The 16,440-nt window shown below is 39.4% G+C and overlaps 1 protein-coding gene across 1 annotated transcript; it reads right to left on the bottom strand.

Annotated features, from left to right (window-relative positions):
- Positions 1-12,749: 12,749 nt before the first annotated feature.
- On the bottom strand, positions 12,750-14,975 carry MPV17L (MPV17 mitochondrial membrane protein-like). Its single transcript, XM_010283548.1, has 3 exons — positions 14,907-14,975; positions 13,097-13,126; positions 12,750-12,929 (listed from the first exon to the last, which is right to left on the bottom strand). The coding sequence occupies exons 1-3, from the start codon at positions 14,973-14,975 to the stop codon at positions 12,750-12,752; spliced, it is 279 nt and encodes a 92-aa protein (XP_010281850.1).
- Between the last annotated feature and the right edge of the window lie 1,465 nt (positions 14,976-16,440).

The raw sequence follows: 16,440 nt of genomic DNA, 5'->3' as shown, positions 1-16,440 counted from the left end.
CCGGGCCTGCCAGGGCGGGTCGGCGCCCTCCCTCCCGCTCGGATGGGCAGACCGACCTCCGCAAGGGTGCTGCCACGCGGCGCGGAGCCGCTGCCCAGCTGGTTTCGTCCCTGCCCAGCACTGCACCTGCGGTGGGCGCTCCCATTGCATAGCCGAAGCGATTCGGGCAAGCCAGAGTTAGTAAATACGCTCACTGCCAGGGCACGGGAGGACTGTCCTTGTGGCCAGGGCAGCACTAAACACATCTTCTGGCCTGAGCAGCTGGGGAATAATGGTAAAATCCACAGCCACTCATGGTTTTTGCAGTCTAACACATCTCAGGTTGCTGTGCATGCAGCCTTTGGCTTTCCTGAAAGTCCTGCACTGAATGCAGTAACACATACTCCAGCATCATGTTGCTAAAAGCCAGAGGACAGCACCCAAACAAGTGATGGGATTTCGTATTTCTCATAACCATATGTATTTTTCATAAGCATGCAGCTTTGCTTTTCCTTAGAAGAGAAGGAAATGACTATGCAGAAAGCACAAGAGTGATTATAATTATTGTTGTTATTATTTTTTTTCTTTTACTGTAGCGGAGGTTATATGGATAAAATCTCTGAACAGCATTTGACAGTCAGAGAGTACCTTTCCTAGTGAAATCCCATTGCACTTTACAGTGTGTGGTATCATTTCTGACATAAAGACAATGAAGCAGGAGCTAGGCAGGTTGTCCAGTGCCTCACTGCAAATCAGGGTATTAGCACTCCTTGCCTGATGTATGAAGGGTCATGGGGTACTGGTAATGCTGAACGCATACTGGGTGCATGAAAGCTTGCTTGTTTGTCACCTATCTTTGCCTTCAAACTTTGTCCTGCCCTTCAATCATTAACGCTTCAGAAGTACTACCTCTATATTCAGTGATGTACTTACTAATTGGACTGACGCACATTGCTGCTATGCTCATGAACAATTTTGTTTGGAGGGGTGCTTCACATGTTGGAGGAGAGAAAACCTCCACAAAGGGTTTTAAAATTGTAACACTGAAAATCTCTGTTATAATTTCTCTGCTTTTTCTGAGAATTGGAATGAGCTGACAAATTGAGTTGCACAATGTTTTAGGAGGTCTTCAGGGCACTCCTGTTTTTTCTCTGTCAGATGTGCTCCTCAGGGATATGCCATGATTTGAGCACCAGACATGCTGGAAAAAGCTCTTGTTGACCATACAATGCTCCATCCTTGCTGGCTTTGGCCTTTAGAGATGGAGCCCAAACAGAGCTGTGAGTCAAGCAGAAAAGCTGGTAGCAGCATTCTGCACAGCTGATTTTGGGTGACAGTGCAGCTGCCTGCTGGGGTGGGCTGGACTGACTCACTTGTAGAAGTGAGGAACACAAGTGTAGGAGGAACATAAGAGCCCATCTGGGATCTGGATGAGATTTGGACTAAGAGAAACAGGCTGATTGGGGAAAAAGGCCAATTTTGGTGGATTTGAGGACTATTTAGCTTCAATCCATCCCTTCAAATTTTTTAGGTAATTATAATCCAAGTGGATTGTTTAGGAGATGGAGGAATGATCCTAGAAATCATTGAATATTTAAAGCTCTGTATTTGTTAGTATGGGAGAAAAACATCCACCAGTTAGAAACTTAACTTGGATGCACAGAGTTTACTTATGTAAAGCAAAGAGTGTGTAAGGTGATTTATTGTAACTAGAAAGTTTTCACCTGCCCATTTTGAAAAAGTCACAAAATCCAGTAAGGGCCCAGTCCTGCAGACTGTTAAACAGAAGAGCAGGTATGTGGAAGCTGTCCCACTGAGTTCATTTGCACAAAAGTTTTTGCAAGACTAGAGCCTAAGTATGTACCAATTATTTTCTGATGTTCTAAGATTAGCATTTTTGCTATTGCAACTTTGGACCATTGTCACTGCTGCATTTGCAAGTGGAATTAAATTTCTCCCCTATTGATGATGGCCTTCAGTGCACCTCAGCAATATGTATGCATTCCTTTACTCACAAAGTTGTTTTTTTTTCTTCTGAAAGCACTGTTAAGGAAGAAAATATAAAAATTCAGATCTCTTCTCACTACTCATAAGATAATGCCTGGTCGAAAAAAAAAGGTGCACTTTGTTCTTTCTGTCATTTCCCCTGACTGCTTTAGTTCCCATTTCTCAATTCAGTCCTGCCCTCAGGAGCTATAGCTGGTCAGCGGCAGTTGGCAAATCCACCCTCCTCTCTATTGTTCTTTGGCCTCCATTAGACATCACTGATGTCCCACGGCAGACACAACACTATAATAACAACAGGCACGCTTTACTCAGCGTAAATCCCTAAAGGCAGCATGGCTTGTAAATCTGCTGGGGAAAAACAGTCTTTGCTTTCATGGAGATTCTCAAGTGTTCTTAGATTTCTCAGCTTGAAGTTTTCTCAGAGCTCTCTTGCCTTTATGGGCACATCTAGTGTATCAAAAGGGTTTTCTAAAGCTGCTTAGAGGGTCTGGGGCGGGCTACAGTGATGGTAAAAGTCAGTGTCATCGTTCTTTGTCAGACAGTATAGTAATTCTAACACAAAAATAACAGAAAGTGTTAAAATTTTGCCCAGGTTTTTCATTGATTTACCATTATAATAAAACCCTGCAACTCAGTCAATTAAACAAAATGAAATGCACAGTTATTCCATTTTGTATGCATAAACATGCAGATCCATATTTAGAAGGGACAGAAGGGGCACTGTGCTCATATAAATTGACTGCTTGTGTAACACAGGTTGTGGGACTCCTACAACTCTGTCCTGTAATATCTTTTTAAATGCCAAGTCTTCTTTCAGAACATTTCTGTGTTGGAGGATTTACCATAATTCCTTAATAATTGACATCATGGTTAATCTTATTTCCTGTGAAAATACCTCCTGTTGAATCTTCATCCCTCAAGTCTTATTGTTCTCTGTAGTTTGAGATTCTTAGAATTTCCCCAGTTACGCCTGGTACCCTGTGCAACCTCTGACCCTGCATCCCACAAGCTGTTTCAGCAACAATTTAGGAGCCTGGGGGCTTCAGCCTCCACAGGTTCACACTACTGTGCTACAACCTCTCTGCCACCTCCAGATCTCATTTGCCAGGCATATGCATGGCATGAAAATGTCCTGGCACAGGTGAAAAGCTGTGATAGACCATTAAAGGAAAATGCCTGTCTGTTGGCAAACCTGATAGTCAAACAGGTTTTAGAAGGCACATGTTTAGCTTCATGACACTTTCTCCCCTGCATGATACTATGCAGCAGAGTTTGCTGTGGGATGAAGACAGAGGGCCACAATTATACTAAAGAATCTACACAAGCCCTTAACACAACAGGGTTGTTGTAGGGCACTATTCACATAAAATAATCCCTGCAATAATGGGTTTTATCTGTGCTTGAAATTCAGCCAACTCATGAATTTTTCAGTGACCCAACTTCACCTGTGGCCTGGGTAGAAATGAGAGTGTCATAACCTAGCACAGGGGTTGTCTGAGGCTGCTGCACCAGAATCCCTGCTACATACTGGTGTGCCACATGGCCAGGGTGAGCACTGTGGGTAAATGGACAAAGCTTCCCTCAGCATGGTGCTTATCAATGAATGAGGAACTGTGCAGCTCTGTGGCTATGGCTGTATCATGTGATACGGCAGTAGTGTGCCGTCCTGGGAGCTGTAGTGGTAAATCTGTGCCTTGTATTTCACCTTCTCCCAAATCATTATGACCAGTCTATATATACAGTTTTACATAGTGGGGGAAAATGGTTCTAATGTGTTAGAGTCCCTAGCCTGTGTCATAACACAATATGGGCCTGCCTGAATAAATGGGATCTTATTGTATTATGAATTCAAGTTATGCCAGAAAATTAGGTCTCTGTCATTCTAAGTGTATTTCTTACACATTTGTATTATCACTCTCCCTAAAAGATCTGTATTAGACCAGAGTAAATCTCATTTGCTTTTCAGAGTCATAATTAAATGTGATCTAATTAAAAATAGGGGAATGGGATAGCTAAAAATTCCAGGAAGATCCTTGATACAGAAAATACTTTCTTGCTGTAAGCTTCCACCTTCAATTTTGTGCTAGCATGAAAGAGTCCTCAGAAGCCCGAGCTCTGTCATTCTGCACTTGAAAGAGGATCTGCTGTTGCACAACCTGTGCAGAATGAGGGCCTGGATTCATAAACCAATGCATGTCCTTATTGCATTGTTCCCTTTTTTATGAATCCTAGCTTGTGTTTAGTGGTGCCCTTTTTAGACTTATTTTTTTATTTAGAATTACAGTCTTTCCATATATTAACCATTCCTTTAAAAAGATTTTTTAGGCTAAAGTAACTTCATAAATAATTCACAGTAGTTGCAGGAAAGTTCCTAGGATGCTGGTCCTTTTCCACAGCTACCCTACATCTCTATCAGGATAGAAAAGTGCTTAGCTTAAAAGCAGTATGTACTGCAGGCAAGTAAGGCATTCTAATGAGCTTGTTAAAAGGCAAATGAAATGCCTCGAATGTAATGTCATGAGTCTGAGGTATGACAGTGACCCAAATCTTTGAGTGTTCATAAGTATTTCTACCCAAACACCTATTAAATGTCATCTTATAATATCTGCATATTGCTGCTTATGATTTGATTTATGTGCAATAAATGTTAACTGGCAGCATTGGAGCTACAGCATCTGCCTGCCTCTCTCTTATCCAAATTTGGAGATCTATCCTGTGAAGTTGAGCCTGATCTAGCAAATATTTAGATAACTCTAAGGAGGAAGAGTACTTAATTGCTTTCCTGTGTCAAATCAAGACAGAGCCTTGCAGGACTGAGTTCCCAAAACACAGTCCAGGCTGGACATAGCTTGCTAAACATTTGGCCAGTTTAAAATACGGTTTGGGTGAAACAGAACTGATAAATCAATGGCCCATGCTCAGCTATGCCAAGTTTTTAAGTATCTGTGTCTGACAATCATGTCTGTACCTGTACTGAGCCTATTTGCAAATGTTCCTGGGAGATGAGTAATAGAGCCTACTAAAGCTGGCAGATTTCCACTTATTAAGATTTATCTCAGCTATTTTCAGTATAGAAGGTAATAAAATACAGCACAAATGCAGGAGATGCAGTAGCAGAAAGGACAGAGGATATATGTCTGGTAGAAAGAATGGAAACAATCTGCACAGACCAATAGCTGTAGTTTTGACCATAACACAGATTTGAGAAACATGCTTTTCTAAACTCTTTTCCTTCCCATTTTATTTCTGTCTTAGTAAACTCTTTCTACATTCACTCTCCTTTTAAGGTACAAATTTTATAGAAAAAGCTGTTACAGCACCTGTCAGATATGTTACTAACACCACGTGAAGTTGTCCCATGTAAGAGTCTTACTTTTTTGGCATTTGGAGCCAACTTCAGTGCTACAACTGGAGTAACTGTTGCGCAGGTGAGTCATTATTGTGCCGGTGGCTTTTGTATCAGTGATGGGTGGCCATAGCTACATAGAAGAACAGATGTTTGAGTTCAGTAAATTTACATGTCAAGATAAATTGGTCTGGGCCATTTTAGGAGACTTGCAAACACAGCGGACTGCAAGTAATATTTCAGTGTGTATGTGGGCATGTGCATTTTAAAGTAATAAACATACTGTGTAAAATTTGCAAACAGCAGCATGCATCCCCAAGCACAGCTCTTTTAGCGCCTCAGCCTTACTCCATTTCACTTAGTACAAAATGTAAAGGTGACTTTCTGTAAGCATTCCTTTTACCTACACAAGTTTGGATCTTACACAGATTGCTCAAAACTGCTTTACAAGCTGTGAGGCACACAAAAAGACTGCATCAGCATCCAGCTCATCCATGTTCCTATACAGTGTACGTGCTCCATTATCCTTGCATCCTAACAGGCATGCCCATCACTTCTGTGGAGCGCTTTGCTACGCCCTTCATTGAAATTGGAAGCTATAATGTCAAAGCTCTGAATTCTGAAAGGGTTTCTTTATGACTTGAGTTTCTCTCCAAATTTTTCCTTCAGTGATAGAGAACCTGTATTCCATTGTTTTTTCAACTCCTGCCCCAACACAGTAAGTAAAACACTGTATAGGTAATTGCCATATTATATCAGGTGTAATTACTATGAACACATAATAATTCATTACTGTATGATGACCATTCTGAGCTAGACGTTGAACTAATGCAAAATCCTTCAGTGTCACTGGTGTAACATGGCAAATCAGCTGCAGCTAACAGTCTTGTTACATTTTGGTTGTAAAAGTATGTGATGCATGAAATGGAAGTAGCTGAACACTCTTAGTAGATAAGTAAAGGTGGTTTTTACTTCACAGAAAGATATAAGCAATGGTAAGATAAGAATACCACAAGGAACCAGGCTTTGAGAGGTAGATTTCTCCAGGCCAGCACAGAGCAAGAGAAAGGAAAAGACTAGAGGTAGAAAAAGAACTCATCAAAAAGCTTGTATTTTCTTTTCTAAATATTTGTTCAACGAGAGGAAGGCTGCTTTCCTGACAAATCAAAGTAATAGTGTGAGGGTTTATTCTTACGTCATCTTACTTATAGTGAGATACTTACTTATATACCAATTCCAGGCAAGAACGTTGTAACTTAATTTACCCTACCACCAAATTATACCCTATTAAAGGACACAGAATTCAGAAGGAAGCTGACACTTCCTCCACAGATAAAAGATCTCATGTGGTGAACTTTGTGTGCATGGTTTGTGAGTCCATATGGCCCAGACACTGTATTTATTACAGCCATCTGAGCGCTTATGCATTTTACTTCTGTTGTAACTGGATAAAGTACAGTAACAGAACAGGAAACAGCATATTCCCACTCTCCCTGTATCTCTGGTGACTGAACTACCTATTAGGCTATATATTCATGCTCCCCTTGGTCTCTCTTTGATTTAATCAGTCTTGACAGTGTAAAATGGAAAAGAGTAACTGTGTCAAGATCTCATACTTAAGGTCTTCTGGTAGAAGGGACCATTTGCATAGGTGTCCCACGTTACATCACTTGCAAAAACCATGAGTGTGCGCACACACTCTGACCTGCTGTCCTTTTTTCCCTGGTTGATTTACAGCCCCACTTTACAACTGGCTTTCCCTGAACATAGCAAACAAAAAGGTCCATTCTTCAGTTTCTGAAGTTCTCTTGTCCACGACGCTACAGCAGAGCTGTCCTTGACAATGTCTTTTCCAAACATACTCCACACCTCATTAGTCTTTTCTGGTGCTCAGACTTCTCTCAGCACAAATAACTGTAATTGTTACTAGCATTTCACAGAGGGGCATGATGCGTTTTACTATATTCTTTGCAATGAAGTCTGTTTTTCTATCTGGATAGATGGTGCAAGCCTTTTGGGCACTGCCACATTTAATTAACTGCAAAAAAATGGAAGGCAGTATTTGTTAGGGTGGGTGATGTTGAAGAGTATATGCAACACACAGATATGTAATCTGCATTCTTTGTTCTTGTTTAAAATGGATTACAGTAACTTTGATCATTGTGAACTGGCAATTGAATGTGAATTCTCAGTGCAACTTTGAAATTAAGGGAACACATACAGTCTTTGGCTGCTTAAGCACAGGAATATTAAGTAGGAGGAAAAATACTATGTGAGGCATATGTGAAATGATCACTGGGATTAATCTTTACAGTGTTACTGTCTACATTTCAAATTAGGGGTTGCACAGCAAAAAAGGGTTTACAAAAGAGCCTGAAGAATGATTTAGCAAGTGGCTAACAGAGCTATATCTAATGTAGTTTATCCAAGAAATAAACAAAAGCTTTAGCAGTTTACCACTACATGCATACAGAAGGCTTTGTCTGCTGTACCAGCTCTTAAAATCTTGTCAGAAAGGGAGTAACAGTATCTTACTAGCATGTTAAGGCTAGAATGATTTAGATAGGTGGTAAAATTTCATAAAAATACATATGTAATTTCTTAAAAGATGTAGAAGATCCTTTGTTCTTTGAAGTCTTTGGATATCTTTCTAGAAGATGGCATGAGTCTCAACATCACTGGTTTGATTCAGCAAAACCTCTTTGCTTTGCATTGTGCAAGGATTCAGACCAAATGATCTTTTTTGTCCCTGTTGGTCATGAAGTCTATGAAACAAAATTTTTCAACTTGAAACCTTTCTATAAAGCTTTCTCCTCATTCTAAATATACAAGAAACCACAGCAGGGAATGGAAGCGGTGTCTCTCCTCCAGTTGTGGAATACATTACTTCCTTCAGCCTCAGATCTTCTAAACCATTTCCTTCCCAAGAGCATCCCACACAAACTACACTGAGTGTAGTCCTTCAGTAAGGATCCCATTGCTGACCTCTGTTCTCTTTAAAAGTTTTTTGTATCTTTTTCTTACCTGAATTCATCCATTCCTTCTGCAAATGTATTAATTATGTAAACAGATAATTATATCAAAGTTTTACCTCTTTTTAATAAAAGAGAAATTAAGTCCTCTGACCTCAGCATAAGGCTTTGAAGATGGGAGTTCTGTTCTGAATTTGTTCATAAGTGGCAGATGACAATGTATGTAACTAACCTTTAAAGGGAGTGAATAATCCCTGCTTATCTTTTACTCTGCTGTTGTGTTAAGGTCTGTGACATCAAATTGAGGTTTTTGCTGCATGTGAACCATGAGGATCCCACAGGAACTTTGCATAAGACCTGGCTTTGTTTATGTACACAGTAGTTAAAGACAGACAGAGCCAAAGAATAGCATTTAATGTTTATTAAGCCTTTGCAAAAACACAGACATTTTTCAGTCAACCTGAAATTCATTATTTTAGCCAAATTCAAGTATTTCTTGCACATTTCACTGGGTTGGCACTAGCAGTAGAGGCAGCAGCACGAGCAGAAAGCATTGGCACTTACAGCAAAGAATCAGAAGGCTGAGGCTGCATAGGTTTCAAAGGTTGTGCTATACAGAGAACATATCAAATATGGTAACAAACTACAGGCAGTTTCACCTTCACTGCAGTATGAAACCGGTTATTTTATGCTGTGTTACTGGATGGTTGCCTCTGGTGTGAAAAAGACAGAGACCTTCTGGTGAATTTTCCAAGCCTACAAGGATGTATTTTGCATACTAGTAAGCACAGGAGGTTCATTTGCATAATAGATTTGCAGTAGAAAAATACATTTTGAAGTTCTCATTTTATCAAATTCAGACTCTACGTCTCCAAAGCTACCCAGAATAACACAAAGCTGGAACTGTACCTGATATAAATGTCTCTTCATCCCATTTGCTCTTAGAGAAGGACCCATGACATGAAAATGTCTCCTGAATGCATGCCTAGTAGCTATTGGCAGCGTGTTTCCTCCTTCCTAAGCACCTACGCAATGTATAATTCTGTTCATCTTTCTGGTTATTGAAATCTGCATGTTCAGCTGGCAATAAGATCAGTGCAATTCCTTGAAATAGTCATAAAAAGCCCTTACAACTGTTTTGAAAGGGTGGTGGAGAGACAGTAGGACAAGTCTCACTCATCTTTTTTTCTTTTATTCTTTTTTTTTAAGAAATTACTGAATTACTAGAAGAAGGAAACAAAAGTTTATATGTGATAAATAGGGTTGGACTAGATGAACTGGACATCCAGAAGTCCTTTCTAACCTCAACCACTTTGTTATTCTCTGAAATTAATCTCCTAAGCCAAAAAATTGTTAAGAAATAATGAAGTCTTTAACAGCTAAGGGGTTACGTTCTCAGACTAAATTGATAGAGGCAAAAGATCTTTAGAAGGTGCATTAATTTATGCACACTCAGAATTTGTCCCAACACAACTTCATTTTTTTGTATTATGTGGGTCTGAAATGTTCATAAGACCAATCAGTGCTTGTAATGAAAAGAAAAAAACCCCTATTTTTTAATATAAAAAGGGACTTGGGTTACTTAACTGTCAAGTACCTTAACATGAGAGGCAGAGGAAGTGAAAGGATTATGCAGAATCTAAAGTTTACTGAAATATAAGAGCTACAGGCTTCCATTACACGGAAGAACTGTACTTCAAGTAATAGAAATACAGAAAGAAACCCTGAAGCCCACAGTCAGAGAAACTTCAACACAAAGCAAGATTTAGCTCAAATTCCCAAGCAGCAAGCTAGCAGCACAAAAGCATACAATAATAAAGCACAGCTTGTGTAAGTTTTTAAGCCATTCAAAATGAAAGATGGATCTTCCATTCATTAAATACGCCTGCTGAAGAAAAGCATCAGCATTTTACAGATCATGAGAATAGTTTTAAATTCTTTATTCACCTGGGGATTAAGTTTTACCAACTATACTCATACAGAAATATTTTTTGCACTGAGTTGCAGCAGAACATTGCATACTGCTTACAGCAAACCAACACCATTTCACTATTTCACTCTCCTTGTAACATCATTATTTTCCAGTTCCCTTCTCCAAGTGAATTCTATTAATCATCAAACACTTAAGGCACAAGCAGAAATAAAAAAAAATAGCATCTGAGAAAAAAAATCAAATACTTAATTAGCACATCTTATCTGAAACTTTTAAGTCTCACTGAGCAGACTATTCTGATCCTAAAAATATCAACAGAAGAAACACTACTGAAATTGCTTCTTTATCCTGAGGACTTCATATGCACAATAACAATTTAATGTCTAAAACATCTATTCACGCATCTTTCATTTTTTAAATAGACAGACAAAATGCAGTTAGTTCCTCTGTGGATTTCTACTTCTACTGGATGTCCAGCATCAGGACTGCCCAATTCACACTGTGGGATTCACACAGCAACACTCACTAAATTGCTCCCACAGGGACATGTAAGATAGACACAAAACAGGGGAATTCAACTCACCAAATACGAGCATCTACAATGAAGCTATCTAAATACCAGCCAGTCATCTGAGACTCTATTATTGGTGGAAAGAAATAGACACTTACAGTGCACAATTCACCATACCCTAAAACAGATGTCTAAAACTGACTATTTTTCTCCACTGACTGTAAACAGAGCTTAAACTGATTAGCCAAGTTGCAGATGTCCATACTACAGGTGTCTAAAGTCAATTAAAATTAATTCCACCTTAAAATCATAGGCAGGTGTCCTCTTCCAGGTCTGTCGATGCAGCTGAAAATGGAATTGCAGTGACTTGTCTATCCTGAGAGGGAAACTACCTCCTCCACCTGTCAGAAGCAGCTGCCCCACTATCTATGCTCCTCCCATCTGCTGTAGTCCTGTAGTCAAAGCCATAGGGGTACCTTGCACCACTCTTGACCACTGGGTTATACTAAACAAGTTGATTTTAACTGGAACAGATTGAGCAGTGCTTGCATGATCCCTTTCGCTGTCTGCGCTAAGCAGCATTGGGCTCCCACAGTGACAAATAATTGCAAGCAATATATTAAGTAGTACAGCTGCTGGCCAATGGAATCTATATTTATAGCCAAAGCAGGCTTTGGTTTACTATTTAGACAAGACTGAGGAATTCAGACATTCTTCAAAGTGGTTTATTATTATTGCAACAAAGGGTTGAGTCTTCTCTTTACACTCATCATCAAGATGGGTTAAATCAGATATTGTTTCAAGCTTACAATTTAGTAACTTCAAGGCATAAAATCCCATTCTAAAAAACCAAGGGGTCCTTTACCAGTCTGATTTCAACTTAACTGCAATCACAGAAATTTGCACAGTTCCCGTTCTGAGATACCAATGAGCACACCTGCATCCAGACCTGACCCTCACTTGAAAAAGCAGATCTGTAATTAATTTTCACCTTCTCCTAGTCTCCTCTGTGTAGTTACCCAGTGTCTTTTATGAATAGGAACGTTTAAAAGCCATTTGAAGAAGAAATGGAAGTTCCTTATATGTAGCTGAATTGTTTTGAGATGGATTCTGGCATTCACATTACCTTCCTTCCCATGCTCTTTTTCTTTCAAAATCTTAATGGTATCTTGAACATAATGAAACAGTAGAAAAGAGTCAAGGTGTCAAGACTCCCAGGTACTCTTCAATACTTTGACCATTGAGGGGCAAAGGAAGAAGTCAATGACACAGATAACAAAAGCTTACTGTAGTGTTTAGTTAGGTTCCATCATGCAGGAGCTGCTTATGGATGATGCTTCCCCAAGGGTCAAGATGCAGCATCCACCCCAAAGAACTCTGACCAAAGTTAGTTATATTTATTCTCCCAGTTAAAATAAAAGATGTACAAATATATTTCAGGTTCGTACATGCTATGAAATAATTCTATTACTATATAAACCACGTTTGCCCCTATAGAAAAGTGGTCCCTACAAAACACAGCACTTTTGTTTTCTCTGAATAAAACTGATTCAATGCCACTTTTTAGATAAGAAATCCATTAAATTTTGTTCTGCAAAAGCGATCTTGCACTGATAACAACTGTCAAGTCTGACAACTGATGATTTCATGTTCTATTCCCCTTTTTCTAGCAATTACAAGTTGCTTGAAAATTAAATTGCAGTTCATATTTCTCCCCAGTGAGGTGGTCTGACATGATGTGCAAATGCTTACATTGCCCTGTGAATCAGTTGTTCCCAGAAGAGATGGGCTGGCAGCATAAAAATAATTAAATGCCAATATACAATTGGCCTCTCTTATGAAAAATAAACAGGCACTAAAACAAACTGTTCCACTGCTTATACTAACCAACAAATGTTGAGATGACTGTTTATTTTAAACAAAGCAATGAGGCCACAGTGCAGTTTACTGACTTTCACAAACTCAGTTTAACAAGTTAGAATGTGTTCAGTACTAAAGTTCTTATTTCTCTGATGATTCTTCATCTGCACTGACCCTCTCTCTTTGGAGCCACATAAATGCTGACTTTGCTGTGCCATCTCCACTCTGTTGGGAAAAGCAAATGAAGGTAGCCCAGACAAAGCCACAGAGCCCAGTGTAAGCCGTTCGCAGGTAAACAGGGACCAAAATGAAGTTTGACAGCTGTGTTGGAAGGAGAGAGAGCTCAGTTAGTGCTCCAGGCATTGTTATGTCTTTCATCTACACACCCAACAACTCTACTGACTTCTCACTGGATTAATTATACTATGAATGCATCGGATCAGGTTTTATGAGAAAGAAAAGCTTACTGTGTTGCCCTAAAAACTCACCTGCACAAAAGGCCAGTACATCAGTCCCGTCTGAAATGAAAATGAATCATTTGTTATTCTTATGGACTTCAACCACAAAGATTCATTTTTTCTTACAACATTTTGCAAAAAGTGAAACATATTTGAGTAAAGGTAATAAAAGCTGTTAAACTGTAGATTAAGTTGCTTGACTTAAGAGGTTGCAGTATGTCCTGGTTTCAGCCAGGATGGAGCTGGTTTTCTTCGCAGAGGCTGGTGCGGGACTGTGTTTTGGATTTGGGATGAGAAGCTGTTGATAGTGTGCTGATGTTTTGGGTTGCTGCTGAGCAGCCAAGGACAGTCCAGCTTCTTGTGCTGGCCTTCCAGCGAGTAGGCTGGGGGTGCACGGGGAGCTGGGAGGGGACACAGCCGGGACAGCTGACCCAGACTGGCCAAAGAGATATTCCCTACCATACGACGTCATGCCCAGTACATAAACTGGAGTTGGCCGGGGGGCGGAAATCGCTGCTCGGGGACGGGCTGTCGATCACGGGGTGGGGAGCAATTGCTGTATTGGGCATCACTTGTTCTTGTACATTCCTTTGTTGGTATTATCATTGTTGTTTCCTTCTTTTTTTTTCTGTCCTATTAAACTGTGTTTATCTCAACCCACGAGTTTTTTCCCAATTCTCTTCCCCGTCCCACTGCGGGAGGGGGAGTGAGCGAGCGGCTGCGTGGTGCTTAGTTGCCGGCTGGGGCTAAACCACGACACAGTATTAAACATCTAATCGTCTTCATGAGCCTCTATGCTAGGAGTTTCTCAAACACATTATTCTAACTCATTTTGAATACAAAACTCTAAGCACAGTTAAGTCTTCATAGTCACGTGACACCAGATACATAAGCACATTTAGCAGATGGGTGAACAAATGTTTAAGGATATGAACATTTGTTCAGCCATGAATGAAAAATACCACTGAACACTATTTATTTCACACTTGCAATGCTCCTTCTAGTTACTCATACATGTAAGGCTTTTTTTGCAAAAATCAATGGATAATTTACTCATAGAACACAAGGTTAATAGAAACCTTATGTTTTGATAGGATATAGTGGGCACTGTTTTTAGAATCATCCTCCAAAGGAATAAAAATAATCCTTTTCTATCCTACTTATATAGTTCCACAGTGTGAAGAGAACTTCACACTACATCACAGTTTCTCCTTCTATTATATTTTTTCTGCTAATCTATCATTCTTCTTGCGCCTGAGAAATCTTTAAAATTCTTAATTTGCTCCACTCTGATGTAGCATGGATATGTTTCTTCTGTGTATGCAGAAATGCAAACAAAACCCAGCTATTTATACCAAAGTCATCTTAAAACAAGGGATTGTGTTTCTGAAACTGAGAAGACTGTCACTGAAAAGAACAGGCTGAAAATTATTCCTAAAAAAAGGACATCTCTATAACTAATGATTTTAACAGGTGTTCATGTAAATGTTGTCACCGGCATTACTAGCTACACACTAGTGTGTGGGTACTTCTTAAGATAAAAGGTAGTACAATCTTAATCAGTGTTGTATTGTAGGGCTCTCATTCAAAACCAGCCTGGTGCAAGTGTTATGTATATAAATATTGTACATTTTTTAAATGGCATCATTTCACCCATCTGGCAGCAGTGCCTGCTCTAGACTACCCTGACTTCACATGAATGCTGGTACTTAAAGTTTCCTACACATAATTAAATAATTGAGTGAGACAAAGGCTGTTGGAGGAAGGAATATTTCAAATAGTTTATCCAATAATATTATTTTTTTGCTTATCTGGGAGATAAGTGAATTGCTTGCCTCACCTTATATGTATTCCAAAATTTCTTTTTACAGTCTGAAAAGATGTCCTCTTTCCTCTGAAGGATGCTCATACCTAGTGGCAAAATATTTACAACAATCAGAAAAAAAAAATTTTAATGTTTGCTTTTTTCAATGATATCCCAGACTCTTCTCAAAATATATTACAATAGCTTTGAAAGAAAAAGATGATAGCATTACAATGAAAAAATACAATTCCGGCTACCTAATAGTGCTACATCGTATCTCCTCATCTATTGACTTGGCTCCCAGCATTGACACCATAGATCAACTAGAATATAGGTCATCTATCAGTTCCACTGTCACCTAATTCACCAATGGGATGGCAGTGCAACAGATATGGTGAAAGTACCTTTTACACCCATGAGATAGAGAGAATAAGGCATTCTGCACATTGTTAATTGCCAGAAGTGGCTCAGATCCTTGAAGGAGTTTAGGGCACCTAATTTTTTTTTTTTTTTTTTTGGCCATAATCAACATGTGACTGGAAATAAATTAATTTAATTAATTCCCATCACATGAAATACTGTTTAAAGGGATCAAAATAATAAAACCTTTAAACAGTATTTCATATAATGAGAATCTTTAGGTGTCAAATTAAGACATCTTTCTAAGAGATGTAGCAGCTCTTCAAAGATCACTCACCTTAACTGGAAGATGTGACCTACATTAAGCAAAAGTATTAGAGAACATGCTTTTAACAAATCAATCTAAAACCAAAAGCTACACATTCGTGCATAAGCAGAGGCCCAAAGTTGCTTAGTCCAACTCAGGTATCTTTCAAAATATTTGCATGCCACGAGGTTATCAGTATCTCTCAATGCATACATTATTTTGCTATTACATACACTGCTACCCAATTTAGGGATTTTTACCATCACTTTTGTGGTCCTTGAAATCCTTCTGGTGCTTGGGCAATTCTCTGCTTACATTCTGACACAGGATTTTGAGAGTATCTGGTATTTGACTTCTTGCTTCACTTCATTTCTCTTCAATCACAAACTGAATGATTTCCCTGTCGGGGTCATAAAATGCAGATCTCCCGATACCAGGCAAAAAAAGTACCCGTCTTGCTCTTCCACATCAACTTTAAATTAAATGAGCGCCTTGTTTTACACTAGTGTCCCCTATCCTTTTTCTTATTCTCTCATGTTTATTTTTGAAATAGACACTAGCCTTCTCTAAAGTCTTTTCTTTTTGGTAGCTTTTGAGATTATACATTAGTAGTATGCTGTATCTCTATATACTCTCACAGCAGAAGACGGTGCAGTTTGTTCGCTGAACTATAGTATTGCCTGACATTTACAGTTAATTGTGTTTTGGAAACGAGACAGCTGGTGTTGAGAACTGAGCAGAGCAATTCAAGCACACATGGATGGTACAATCCCTGCAAGGTGCTCTGAATTTTTTGCAACTAATTAAAAGCTCCGGGCCCAACCCAGCGCGGCACCCGCTGCCCTGAAGGGCCACAGGCGGCACGCCGGGCTGCCCTGCACAGGCACCTGGGGAAAGCGACCG

The sequence above is a fragment of the Phaethon lepturus genome, unplaced genomic scaffold (assembly GCF_000687285.1).
Source record: "Phaethon lepturus isolate BGI_N335 unplaced genomic scaffold, ASM68728v1 Scaffold56383, whole genome shotgun sequence".
NCBI classification, from domain to species: domain Eukaryota; kingdom Metazoa; phylum Chordata; class Aves; order Phaethontiformes; family Phaethontidae; genus Phaethon; species Phaethon lepturus.
The sequence above is the reverse complement of the archived record's forward strand: the minus strand, read 5'-3'. Positions and strand labels throughout refer to the sequence as shown.